Below are 14,677 nucleotides of genomic sequence, written 5' to 3' on the forward strand. Positions count from 1 at the left end.
GACTATCCGAGGTGGCTCGGGTTTTCTTCACGGGTCACAAAAACGGCCGAGACGCAGCCTCGCGAACACTTCATACGATACCTGTTCTGGCGGCCACCACCCCAACAGATCGCACCACGAATGCTGACCTACGATCGCGGACCATTTTTAGAGTCTGAGTTTTCACGATATCGGCCTGCGCCCCCTGTTGTTCGCTCTCTGAAGTACGCTGCAATTTATACCACCAGTGATAAATTCGTAGCGTATGCTTCACCAGTGGGGCAATCCCTTCAGCTACTTCGCAGGCGATTCTGAGCTATAGCTGTCTACGATATGCAGCCTTACCCCGCGTATGGCTCAAACGCCGCGACGGCATCATACATAGCGAAGAAGCGCTATTTTGGGGGGTACGTGACTTGAGTGTGTATGGCTTTCAGGCGTATGCGTCGTTTCATCCGAATGAATCACTGCCGCAATTTGAGGGAGGCACTAACGGCTAAAACCAACGGCACGTTTCCCGATCGTGAGCACCGATCGATTTTCCTGCCATGCAACGGATGAATGCGAGCTGACTCGTTCTCGGATATCTCCTACCGGAGCCACGCCTTCACGAGTTTTCTTGATCACTCATAAAGGGTTTGAAAACGGGGAAAGACGTTTAACCCCACCGCCTTCAGAAATTCACGCACCTGCAAATCGTCAAACTACCAAAGCTGGAGTGGCCTACGAAAGGCTGCAACTCACGATGTCCTTTCCTCTACACATTTGACTCTTGAAAAGCCTCCCACAGTTTATTGTAGTACTCATCCTAGCAGCAGAACAGAATCACTTCCCCCACTTGTATTCTCTCGTTGGGTGCATAACACGGGTAAGTCCCAATTACACTGCATTAGAATCTGTTGCTACGAGGAGGTACACGACATGGTACCAGGAACCAGCCATGCCCGCTGTATCACCCACCAACAACGATCTCTTTCAAGCTGTCCTACATAATCGGACATTCACACAGATCGCCACATACAACACCCGATGCAGGGAAATGCAGACATGGATCCACTAACACCCGAAGGGGCGAAGGAACGACTTGGATTATGAACGACACTGGTGAACCACGTTAAAAGGAATGAACTGACCGAAATTCGGGACACAATACCGCTTCTTCCTCATTTTCTCAAACGCGTATACTGCCTTCAGTTCTGCATTGCTACTGCTTCCTAGTGGTGTACCGAAATGCAGCCACAGACAGATGCCGCTCACACGGAAGACAAGCAGCCCAGGTGACGTACTCAAAAAAATGCGGGACTTCCAGCAAATGAGGCGTAAGTCAGATATCCTAAAATGAACTTCACCTACGCTTTTCCACAACTGACTGTAACTCCGACATTTCCAGCCCCCGGTCATGTCCGAGACACGTAACACGACGAGGCTGCGTCCTTCTCCAACAGTTTCCCTTTCAAATTGTTTCTAGAGAGACACTGTGCATAGACATTATCTTCACTACATCCCTTTGCGATCCGCGCTCGTTATCTTGAACAAGCGCACCTAACCAGAAGATTCTGCCGTCATGCCGTGCGCATCCGCTGGAACCACCATCACTCACGTCTGGTAGTGGCAGCCCTCATCTCAGCTGCTGGCTGGCAATCAATTTTTGTAGCCGATACGACCCGTGGCCCCAATCCAGTTGCCCCATCTGACTACCGAAAATGTTCGATTCTGCACCATTCAAACCCGCCGTTGAGTTCAGGAACTGGCCACCCTGACCCGCGCAGTTGTTTAACTGGGGAAAGGGAACAAAGCACATGTTCACAGAGCCTACTGCGTCTGAAGTGTCTCCCATTCCCGCGACACCTTCTGTTTCTCCACTTGGTCCAGCGCACCTAAAATCTCTGTTTCCTTCCGAATTGTGTGCTGACTTCCCATCGAACGAGGTCCCGTCGCCTGCAGGCCAGGCACCTGATAGCTCCTCACATGTGTCGCACGGCGATCCTGAAGCGTCCGCGTCGTTCTGATTATGCTGATTTGAACACACATCCATTTCGATTGAAGCCCCATCTGTCCTGCTTCCCTTCTCGAACAGAGGGCTCCCAGGCGCCGTCGCATCATCCACCTCCGATCCTTCTTCTGCAGCTCCCTGCGAAAACCCCGCCGCATTTCCACCTCCATCCCCTGCTTGCTTCTTGGTGCCTTTCTCCGACGCTCCGCACACAGCCATCGGTGCCCGCTCGCCTCCAGTCGCCCCACCTCCCCTGCTGTCTTCACTGGAACCAGTCCCGGCTCGCGCATCCTCTCCACCCAGGCAGGCAAGGCTAGGTGCGTCCTCCCTTGCGGAGTTAGCCCCTGCCCCAGCCTCTGCTCTTGGTGCACTGGTTGCAGACGGCCAGAAGACCTGATCACCTTCGGCGCCGGAACGAGAGGCCGACGCGGGGCTGCTACTACGACCACATTCGAACCCTATAAAGGGTACATACAGCGTGCTTGACGAACCCGCCGCGCGGCCAGAAACCGGATCGTCAATGCTTGAGGTTCGGGGTGAAAGACCTTTATGAATGCTGTCTACAAGGCCTCCCGGACGTGAAAAAACGTCCATAGGGCTGCTTGCACCGAGGGATGGGTGGAATCTATGATGAAGACCATCTTCTTCTTCGCCCACACTATCTCCTAAGCTACAGAGACGCGCCCGAGGAGGCTGTGTGAGGTGACGAGCCCCTGCATCCCCCGACGCGAGGAGATGACTAGCGATGCCGTTCGTCTCGTGCACCCGAGTCCTCATTGCATTCCGAATCATCTCTCCAGCTGATCGCTCTGCTTGGACACCCAATGGGCTGTCCGACACTCTGCTAACGCCGCACGCAGCCTCGTCGCCAGGTACCGAAGGGAAGGGAAGCAAGTGAGATTCTGCATGCAGAGAAGGTGCTCGAAGAGTGAAGGAACTCGGATCAGGACACAAACTCCGACTTGTACACGACCGGAACCCTAGGAGGTTGTCCGATGTGTCGGCGTGTCTACCAACAGAAGTTGCGCCTGCGCCGCGCACGCACGATGTTCGACTAGAAGGGGAACCTGCCGGGGAGGACGAGAGAGCGTTTCTCCAACGCATCCCTGTGCCGAACTGACGACCTGTGTCCCAGTCGAGCACCCCGCACGACCCGGAGCGAAACAACTGAGGGACCGATCGGCGCCTATCCACTGCGACGTGCAGGGGAGCAGCGGCGCCGGAGTTGAAAACTTCAAGAACACGAGACGCGACGTCAGCAGCGGGCGCCACAGCGGCGCCGGCGAAGTCGAAGGCGAGGACCCACGTGCTGCACCAAAGGAACGACAAATCGTACACCACGCGCAGCGCAATACAACCTCAGCTGTTGTTCTAGAACTAGGCAGCAAAAACACACAACGGCTACCGATGCACCACGAAAAGCATACGCCGCAGCCTGAGTCGCCCCATGCACGAAACGGACTTGACATAATAAACAAAACAGAAGACCTTCAAAGTGCGACGAGAATAGACCCACTGCCAAAAAACCTTTCCCAATCTATCCCCGCTGGAAACCGAGAGACACTAAGCATGGTTTAACTGAGGGGCGCACAAAAACAACTCACGGACCCTATGACAGACACCAGAATCCTCTCACCTTAGCTGGCCAACTGTCCGGCACGCCGTTACCGCTCGAACGATATCGTCGAACGACGCTCCCAGAAAAGGACGGATTTCTTGAAGCCGATAAAGATACCGGGTCTTTCGATCTGCACACAAGGGAGAGTTGGAGTGTCAGCATACTGGGAGCTCCCCTATTGACATGTACACACACTGATTGATGTAACTGATTCCTTCCGATATCCATTCACACTGCTGCGCTGCAATGATCCCAACTCAACAGCTATTTAGTAAGGACGTGTAACTGCTATTTCGCTGCTTCGTGAGAGATGGGCGCATCTTGCATCACCATTATCCCCCCGCTCCCCCCCCCCTGCCCCGCGGAAAAATCTGGTCGAACGAAGTTTATCGTTTTGGAGAACGAGGACTCACCAAGGAAAGCTTTCTGGAAGAATTCCCGTCCGTCTTCGCGTTGACAAACAACCTCGCGTAATTCTTCAGTCACCTTGTTCAGCTCTTCTTCCAGAGTTCGAATGACTGCGGAGAGCCGTGCTCTTTCGGCATCACCCACCTCCTGGACTTGTTCAGGTCCCGCCATTTCCGGGCCCTCACCCTGCTCCTTTCCCGCCAAGTTGGTCTCATCGCTGTGTTTCTTCGGCTGCCCCGATCCCTGCTCTCTCCAGATGCTCGTTTCCCCTCCTTCTTTTCCCTGCTTCAAAGGGCTTTCCGGCTGAACAGCGGCCAGATTGTTTCCCTTCCCTGTCGGAAGATTTTGACTTCCTTTGTCACTCGCTCCACTCCCTCTACGCGTACTCAGCACTCGACTATCCCCCGCTGCCCCAGTGCCGCCGCAATCTCCGACACGATCCGTTTCTAACCGCGACAGGTTTGCGCTGGCGTCGGGCATGTGGGGCTGGGAGTGACCTCCGCTTATCACGTGGTTCGGAACTTCCGCATGGCCTCTTGAGTCTGCATCCGACGTGGGCATTGCAACGTCGTTGTCTCCATCGGCGCTGGGCGCCCCACGTACTTGTCGATCTCCGGTTAAAGGCAGTAGGGCTTCGCGGTCTACACAGAGGGAGGAATGCGCTGCTCCTGTCGCTGCGTCGACCAAGTTAACCACCTCTTCATGCTCTGTGTTGCAACCGAATCACAACGAGACGCATGGGACGGTTGAGTGGGTGTATGGAGGTCCGCAAAAGGATGCCACAAAACCGCGCACACCAACAGAATTTCTCTTGGTCTTGTAAAATTACGACACCAAAGAAGAAATGCAACGACATCAGCGGAAAATTCCCTTACGCGCATGGGGCAGCTCCCCAGCACCCACAACGCCCAATGCACCCGGTGCGTCCAAACGCATTCCACGCGGACCATCCCGACCCCTCGCAGCACGGCGGAGGACAAAATCGCATTTCCGCTGGTGAGACACCCGCCAAACGCCACACAAACAACTGTCTCCTCTTGCGCGCTTACCACTTTCTTTCACATTTCCGAGCGGAAACAGTCGCGCTCCGTTTGCGGCGATTGCTTTGCCCTCCTCTGCTAGCTGAAAAAACAGACCCAACCGCACAAGCCAAACAGCCGCGTAAACCTGTGCCTATGAATACGACAATAAAGCCGCGGCACACCGAACAGACACGACAGGCACCGATTTCCACACAGAACACCGATATGGAAAGCTGTGTGTGGTTTTATCGAGGCCCAACCCGACGCTGCTATCGACGTGACCGGGATGTCGGCAAAGAGGTTCTTCTTTCCTAAAGCACTCGAGAAATAACACACACCACATCTCACTCGGCCTCATCCTCAGGCTACAAAAAGGTCATTCGTCGCCAAAGCAGTATCCTCTGAGATGTGCCGGATCTGCCACGTCCGTATCCGTTCACGAGGCCGCGACCCTGATACACGCAAATTTGGCTCCGTCAAAAAAGCACACATGCTCTCCCCACATCAGCAACTCGCTGTGTCCAATCGCCTCCCTCTGTGACCCACTGAGGACTCACCAAAGGCGCCGACCGTCCTGACCCGCCGCCTGAGTCAATGCCTCCCTCGTGTTCGCCCCAAAGGCCACTGCCCGGGGCTTTACTTGAGGTCCCTTCGCACGCTTCCCCGCGTCCGCTGCCACCCCCGACGGTATTTTGTCCATCAACACCGAGCTTCCGCTCCGCTTTCTCCGTGATCACGCAGCCGCCTAACTGTCCCCCAAGTTTGTCATACGGCCTGCCAGATTCACTCTTAGAAGCCTCACTCGGCAAGTGCTGCCCACTTTTGGAGAACTCGGCCGGCCCCAGAGTTGCTTCGCCCCGAATGCCCGCCCCCACTGACGCCCCCGAGACACGACGGTGAACAAGCGCCCGGCCGGCTGCTTGATGTCGGCCGTGTTGAGTAGATCGCGCTCTCGGCGAGTCAGGTGGCGAGCCGTTTTGGCTTCCACTGCTGCCGCAGCTGCTGTGGCCCTCAAAAGTCGAGGCCGAAGAAGAGGAGACGGACACGCCAACGTTCAAAACGCTGCATTCTTGACTCGACCCGTGTTGAGTTGTAGAACGGCGTGTCCCGTTATTCTGTGCAGCGGCGCCAGACGCTAGGAAGTCCCCTGTTGCTGGGTCGGGACCACTCATCGGTGCGTTTCTGCTTGCTTGAGGGAGAGAAGTTCCCAGGTTCTGGCCGAACTGCGAGGCTTGCCCGAAACCCGAAGACGCATCCTGAGCAACGGGCCGCAAACTGCCTCCCGCCCAACTCGATCCCGACTCCGTGCAGCATCCCCCGCTGGCCAGAGTGCCCTCCACATCTTTCCCGTTCCCACAGATTCCCTCGCCCTGAGGTCTCTTCTCTCTCTCAGAGACGCCGGATGGGGAAGAACTCATCCGCACACGCTGTGTCCACCCAAGACCCGCGACGCCTTGGTGCGGGCCTCCCGCCGACCCTCCGCGACCCGGTGAACTGAGAGGCAACAGGGAAGCAGGCAAACCCGAAGGGGCGCCGCTGGATCGCCTGTCCTCACCACTGCCAGCACATCTGTGATGGACCGTCGACTCTGGTCCATAGGTGTGAACAGAATTGAAACCTTGCAGCGCGTCGCACGGGCAGCGACATCCGGAGTGACCGCAGGTGCCTTTTCGACTCGACTGTGCCGGATCGGCTGACGGCGCGGACATACTGGCCGCGGTTCCTCCACAGTGGGAATAACAGCACGGCTTTTTGTTCGCCGACAGTGAGGCATGACCTTCAGCACCGCTTCCGGCGTTCCGGTCTCGAGAGGGACACGGGGAACATGGCGCTCCTCTCAACGAACAACAGCCATCGTGGCCTTGTGTCGCCTGGAGATGGGAAGCTTGCTGTCCAGTCCCCGGACAGCACATGGCGTACGGCTGCCGGCGAAGCGTGTCTAGGTCATGACAACTTCCCCGGTTCCCGCAAACGGCGAAAGGAAAGGCTGCAGTGCAAGGAGACGCTTCTGTAGACCCAGCCCACCTCGAATTCAATCCGCCTACACCCGCCTGCGCCGACACGAGCGACGAACCGTCGCCCCCATGCCCGGTGAAGCCAGTGCTGCCACTGGGCGGAGTACAACAGGTTGAAGAACCGACCCACGAGCTATGAGAGGGCCTTCGCGATCCAGCCCAACCATGAAGTCCGTTGTGATCGACGACGTCACCGTTGCCAGAAGGGACTCCCAGCAGCGCTCCGTCCCGCTGAGAAATCGAATGGGCCGCGGACGCACCAGCACAGTCAGTGCACCCCCCCCCTGAACACGGCCCGATGTCGCGGGCATTGAAAGGCGCGTTCGCCGGCATGTAGGCAGGCACGCGGTAGTGGTCGCGGTCTCCGTCATTTCTGCCGGGGTAGACCGGGTGCATGGAGACGGTGGATGAACCGTCCGCTACAGGTGAGCTGCCGTGAGAAGTCGCGCTGCAGTACTCTTCACCGCGCACCGTTTGCTGGAGCCTGTGCTGAGAGGGCATGTATGACGCGACATCCGCTTGAGTGCTGCTTGACGCAGCCGACGACGGAGAGGAAGCCGGGTCACTAGGAAACGCACTCTTGTTCCCTGGTCCTTTCCCATCAAAGACAGGAGCTCTGGATCCGCACATAGAATCGCCGCAATCTCCGACTCGGTTCCCACTCAGGTCCCGGTCACAGCCGCGATAGACACCCGTGGCATCCATACACGGATTGTGTGTGTACGCCAGCTGGTAATTGCCATGCGAGTCAGGAGGGTGAGCATTCGAGCCCGTGGCCCCGGCTGGAGATGCACCCAACGACCCAGCGGAACAGCATGCAGATTTTCCATTCCACGAAGGCGTAGCGTACCCAGCGAAGCCTGTCAGACTCTCCCCAGTTCGGAGACTGGGAGCGGCATCGCCGTATACCACACGGTGGGAGGGACACGCTCCGAAGCCGCCACCAGAATGCTGCACATGGGGGGCGTCTGCCAAGGGAGTGAACCCAGATTTGACGGAGTTATCCGCTACAGCGCCGTCAATGACCTCTGATTCGTGGACACCGATCGGCAGCTGATCAATAAGCTGAGCGAAGGCATGGATTTGCCGCGTCGTCATGGTGAGGAGCAGGCAGGGTGAGGAGGCGCCAGACGATAGGGAAACCGCCCCTCCTTTCTTTGCAGGAGGAACAGAACGTGAAGTGGCGAACTCCTCGCAGAAACGAATGGAACGCTGGCGCAGATCCAGCCACGGACCTCCGATTATGGCAGGCCTCCAGATTTCCGAAAAATGGAAAATACGGAGTGATGAAGCTCACAAAAATCCTATTGGCAGCGGCGTATAAGGGAACTCCAGCATGAGTAGTCATCTCTCGCTACTGCTCGTTCTCCAAGGACACAGGGAAAATCGTGCAGGTATCGATTGTCCGGTTCGCGACCGCACATGATGCGACGTGTCACCGGTCCGGGCCTTTCGGCACGGGTGCGCCCTCGTCGGAGTTGACGGCGGAACGCTGACCACGAAGTCCCTGGTCCCTCACTTGGTTCAATACATTCACGCCCGAAAGTTTTCCGTGATGTGGAACCCATACCCAGATAAACGATGCGATGTACACGACTCCTCGGGGACCTTAAAATGTCTGATGCACACGGTGTGTGCGATTCTTGGTAAGGCCACGCCACTTCCTGTGAAGAGCCTTTCCCGTGTTACGCCACGGAAACCAGAGAGCAACATGGGAGTCCGTGAGAGCCGAGCTTCACCCACCCCGCTGGAGACGACACTGATCTCCACAGCACGATCGTTGAACGGAGCGAAGGAAATCCGACACATTCATTTTCCAGATTCAGCAATTTCCACGCTCATTGCTCCGGCCTACCACGGAGATACCCCAACGTGCCTGCAGCAAAATGACCTGAATCGGCGTGCTCAGCAGACAGCTCATGCAGCGATTTTCTGTCCCATGAGATGGAACGATGGAAGCTAGCCACGGAACCGTAACTGGAAGGTCTCTCACGGCAAACCACAAGCGATGCAAATACGGAGAGGTTGTCGGTTGCATCGCAATCGGGTCCCGAGACGCGAAAAACCGGATGGTCCAGTAGCGACAGTCAGCACAAAAAATTGGTGCTTATGTAACCCGTGGCATGACTCTAGAAGATCTCCAATCATACTCCGTGGGTGCGTCTGTGGCCGAAAGAATTTCTCGCACTTTCGTTCTCATGATACTAGAGCCTTTAACAAACCTCAGAGAACATGCAAGCAGGGATACCAACTCGCTTGGTGAAAGCCTCAGTTGCCACCCGGGATGACACAAGTGGGTCCGGACCTTGCTTCCAAAAAAATGGGCCGGTCAAACATTTCTACGTCACACACAAGGCGCAAGAAATGCCGGCGAAACGTTTCAGGAGAGCTTCCTGAACTGTGACCCGAGGCACAGGGAAAAATCAGGTCAGTGTGTCACAGGCGACACCGGGAAGTACTGGCCGCGCGCGGACTGTCAGACAAGCCCCCGAAATATGCGCAGCGACGAATAGTGCACCACCTCTCCGAGTACAGAAAATCCAGCAACGAGTCATCCATCCAAACAACGTGTGTTCCCCAGTGCAGAAACGCTGTAAATTTCAAGAGACCGGGCTATCGGCCTCTAAAAGGCTTCTTTGGCTGCCGCCCAACCAACCATAATTATTTCTATGCCAGGCTCCTCGGCCCGACGGCGGAATCCAACCGTAAAGGAAAAATAGCGGAGAAAGGAAATAGAGGCACTCCGTAACCCGACGACGACGAAAAAAAAGAACCGCGTACAGCAAAAACCGAAGCAGGCGGATTTTGCCGAGTGCTTCTTAGGCAAGAGAGGACACCAAAACCACACGAACGGACGGTCCGACGCTCAGACTGGCTGCTCTCAAACCCGGGGTATATAGCAGCCCCCGCAAACAGGACGGTACACTCGATGGTCTGCGGTCGCGCAGCCCTAACCGGTGCGGTACACATGCATATACCACGGAAGAGAACCCGAGGCAGGGGGGGCGTGGGGTGCACAACCCAAGTCACAACGATGCTACTGCCAGTAGCAAGGTCCCCAATGGAGGGCCCGAAAGGCAAGAAACACTAAGGGGAGAGAACACGAAGCGAGCGTGTCTCCGGGGTGAAACTCCCCCAAGAGCAACGACCTCGCAAGTACTTCCCCTATTTGGACGGCAATGTCGCGAGGCCACTCTGGATTTACTGATCGCCACTGGAGGCTGCCGAGGTAAAGAGCAACCCCTAAGCCACAGCCTACCGCACGACTTCACACGAGGTGCCTCGACGACAGAGACGACTCCTTTGTGCCGGTGTGCGGTCACGGAGGACAGGAAAAAGCGCCGCTACGGTTCTTCCAAGGTTCTGTTGTGCCGTTTGTTGTCAGGTCCTCGGGGACTTGAGGTCTTCAGCGGTCAAGGCCGTACTTGACTGGTTGGCGGAAGTCGACAGATCAAGTTGTCAGAGGAACCACCAACGGTCCAATTTTGGGGGGCCCCGTTGTTGATCGTGTGCAGCCAGCGGAGACGCAACAGTTGATCTCCACACTAAACCAACTGGCAACCGATGCTTACTGTGAACGCACTTTGCCTTTTTGCAGCAGTTCTCACATTTGGTCTTCTGCGGTAGGCGGCAACGTCCCTAACCCGACTGCACGGCTTCGCCAGGTGCTGACGGAACGGTACGCTTGCCCGTTGTCCCGCTGGGGGGGTGGCAGTGCGGAGGCGACCCGTTGGTCGGCGTGTAAACCAGGGACGCTGCCGGATGTGTGGCACACACAATCAGCTGGTCGACTGCAAATCTCCATCGTGCGAGATGACTCGAGGTCGTCAACGAAGACATGTCAACGAGTCAGCCAGAGCTGGTTCAACGTCTCTGTAAACCCGTGCGATGTGAGCGACTACGTGCAAGACAGCAAAATCAAGCGCAACAGGGTAGTTTTGTAGTCGCCACTGATGTGCATAGGTGGGAGCTTCATGGTGGATTGATGATCTGCGAGAATTGTGCAACCCTGCGCGGGATGCTGTAGTCTGTGTCAATCGCGGGTCCGATGCGTGTGCCTTTTCTCTTTGTTGAAACGACTGAAGTTGCAGTTCAGCAACCTGGTGCAATATTTGGAGAGTGAGGAACTACTGGTAGAACTACGACTACAGCGATGGTACGGACGGAGTTCAGAGAAAACAAACTCGTGCCGATCCCACCTGTAAGCCGTAAACGGAGCAGTTCCGACAACGCACGCGACCGGGAGAGTCAAGGGGTAGCTCAGCAGATCGGGTGGACCAGTGTTCTTCGCGGTCCTCGACGCCTCACCCTCGCTCTAAAGGACACCGCTACCGGCTCTCGATGGGAGCTTACAGGCAACGCCGTTTTCCACGATAGCAGATCGTGAGTGAAAATACCGTTGTAAACGGACTTGACCTTCTTGCAGTTGCGCCGACAAATTATTCCACAGATGGACTATGGTCGTAGCGAGGCAACAACATACTAAACCCACCAAGCATATCGATATGTGGTCACCCGACGACGGCATGGAATAATGGCGGATAATGCGGAACTCTTGAGTTCATGAATCACTTGTACAAAAGCATTCCGTGAGACTGACGTGCGCAGCTCATTCATATGACGTGTTGCACACATGAAAGAGCGAACGATGCGACCGCTGGTTGTATTACTGGCGTACCGCCAGCAAATTTTCTGCGGCAGGTCAGCCGTCGTAAACGCCGACTTTCGGATTAATTCAGAGTCGCCTTGCTGCCGACCCACAGAATCGTCCCTGTGGGCAGAAGACTCATTATCCTGACCGGCCGAGTGACGACGGTGCTACCCTGACCTGCCGGAGGGCCTGGCCCCGGCGAAGCGTGTCCCTGCACTGACTGGACAGATTCATGTAACACCCCTAGAACCCAGGATAGGGTATAGCCCTCCGGGACGACAGCGCGTACCTCCTCGTCCCCACAACATGCAGATAGTTTGCACAGCAAGACATGACTTGCGCTGTACAGCTCCTCAGCGTGCTAGAGGAAGCATCAAAAGATAGGTTTCACGCGGTCGCTTGTACGAACCAAACGATGCATTCAAATTACTTGGTATAGTTTTACGGAAATGCAGCCTAATATTTCAACTCCCCCAGTGGAAGCTAGTACTCTGGGTGCAGACAGACGTGCAAAACCCGTTGTGAAACACAGGGTGGAAAACTCATCAGGCGGATAACTGGAAAAAACGGCACTGCCGCAATTACAGCATACTCTCAGTTCGCATACACATCACTAATGTCGGAACCATTACCACGTTCCTATACACGTGTTCGAGGAGAAACTACGATTGCTGGGGAAGAAATGATGTAAAGGCCCCCCCCCGCGTACCAGAACCCCATGGAAGGTACTATGGGATGGGACTGTCTCTCGGGTAGGCCCAGCACACTTGTAGGGCTTCTTTAAGAACTGCTACGCTGCGGTTGCCTTCCTCCACCATTCTTTTCATCCTTAAGGCTCTCCTACGGTGTGGTACGGGAAGGATTTCATAAGCATACGTTAGCACTTCACTGCCATTTGTTTGTCTTTTGTGAAATAATTGAGTATCCCTACGATTCGACCGGATGTAAGGCAGCTGTTCACAATCCCGACGACAAAGCGTAGTTGGTCGCGAGCAAGCTGTGTCAAGAAACAGGGAGTATGAAAGGCACAAATGTCAGTTCCACAGCAATCGCAAGCATCATGCGCGATAGCGACCGGATAAAGGATACATCTAGCATCAGCAAAACAACGAAGAGTCTGAAGAAAAAGAATAAGCAATCGGCGAAGCATGGCGCTTTTCTGTTTAAGACATCCGTCATCTACCGTGTTCGGTGCTCATGCTATCGTAAGACCAGAATATCGAATTCAACTGCCCCTGTCTGCACGCAGTGTCACTACTGTTTATCTTCTCTGGAAAACCTCGCTGAACTGGAACACCCTATGCCGGCCTGTTCAGTATCGCTTCAGATGACGTGCCGTGCCCACAGTGTAAGCCAGCTGTCCAGTTTGCGCACGTCCACGTTCCTGGACACAGCACACTATGCCAACAGGACGTTTAGATTCTACTGCCATTTAAAAGTAGAGGAGGGATCGTGAAGGTCAAGACACTGGCTAACCTGACACTGTGCCTCTTGCCCCCCCCTAAACCCATGTTGCTCCTTTCCTCAGGAGTCTGCCTCTCCAACGGCTGTCGGGTGGACCTCGGCGGCCAGCAACAACATATGAAGTGCGCCGATAGAGTCTGTAGATGTGTCAGTGCCTCAAAAGGACAGCCCACGATAACCACGATTTATCATAACGAATAGGCTACGATGAGACAGAGTGAGCAACCGCACCCTCGTGCCTCCGACCGTGGCAATCCAGCTTCGTAACACATTCATGACGAGTGGTGTACCTCCCCGTCTACTGGGCCACACCATGATGCGTGTACCGCCATACCGGAAAGCATGCCTCCCACTGAGTCATTAGCTTTGTTTTCCATAATGCTTACGACTCCTAAAAACACCTGTTACAGGAAAAACATCTGCCTATGATTTAGATGATCTCGTTTCCTCGTGGCGAACCCGCTTGCCATCAGCGCTACTGAATTCCAGGGGGGGCCTTAATAGCCCTTCGGCAATAAGAAAACTACACGGCACGACATGCAAGGTAACAAACCAAAAGGACTCTAAATGAAGAAGGTACATACAAAAAACTCTGCTCCTCTACTCTGGTACAGCATCCACATTTTCTGATTGTGGAACTACGTAGCATCTCGTCAAAAGAGTGCGCCCAGCCGAGGGCTGAGTGGTGCTTCCGATGGTGATGTCTTATTTTCTCTTCCAATTCATGACATTTCGTGGCTGCCACCCTCTTGCTCGATTTCACTAGAAGCATACTCAATGTATTTCCACCGGTGCAAGTGGAAATGCTCATTTTCCGTTTGGAAGAAAGGGCTGTGCCGAAAACCAGGACTTGCAGCGAACGCTGCGACGTTTCGAAAGCGACGGTACGGTTTTTTACCGTCTGCAGCTTCCGAGTTCATCGACGCGGTCTACAGGCAGTTTTACTAAGTGTGTTTGTATAATTCTCTACCTTATCTTCGATGTGCAGGCTTTTTCACCCATGCCAAAGATAACTGGAGACCCAAATCGTGACATGGCATTTTCTGCTCCTGCCCTGCCGCAATTTTCTCACGCTGAGTCCACGTTCGCTTGCCTTTCCTTCCCGTCGGTCTGGGCTGCTACCGAGTTCCGTTGTTTGTCTCCTTTTCACGGGAGGTCTCTCTTTTTTTCTGCACGAATGCCAATTCATTTTCCACGCCATTGCTTCTAATAAGCCGCGATTGTGGACAGCAAGTGGTGACAGGCAGGGGAACATAGCGCTGATGGGTTCCATCCTCCCTGGCATTGGGCACCTGGCGAACATTGTGGTCTGCCCTACCTTCTCTGCTCCGGACAATTCTTTTCCGATTTGGTGGGCGACGGACCAGAGTGAGCGAGGTTCACTGCGTGGTCAGTGTGTAGCAGAACTGTGTAACCCGGGCAAAAGGGTCGTAATTCTGCCGACACGGCGTGCTGCGGAAGTCGATATCTTGAGGGTTCTCGAGAGTTTTTTTTTTGAATTCGCAGACGACGTTCCATAACCAGAAC

General features: G+C 55.0%; 1 protein-coding gene across 1 annotated transcript; it reads right to left on the reverse strand.

Moving 5' to 3' along the window:
* Positions 1–1,597: 1,597 nt before the first annotated feature.
* NCLIV_030830 (conserved hypothetical protein) lies at positions 1,598–8,133 on the reverse strand (the record flags this gene model as incomplete). The annotated part of the gene is made up of 6 exons (XM_003883279.1): positions 1,598–3,281; positions 3,609–3,720; positions 4,004–4,705; positions 5,048–5,120; positions 5,578–6,514; positions 7,046–8,133. 6 exons carry the CDS (start codon positions 8,131–8,133, stop codon positions 1,598–1,600), a joined length of 4,596 nt encoding a protein of 1,531 aa, XP_003883328.1.
* Between the last annotated feature and the right edge of the window lie 6,544 nt (positions 8,134–14,677).

Source organism: Neospora caninum, chromosome VIII (assembly GCF_000208865.1).
Source record: "Neospora caninum Liverpool complete genome, chromosome VIII".
Lineage (NCBI taxonomy): Eukaryota > Apicomplexa > Conoidasida > Eucoccidiorida > Sarcocystidae > Neospora > Neospora caninum.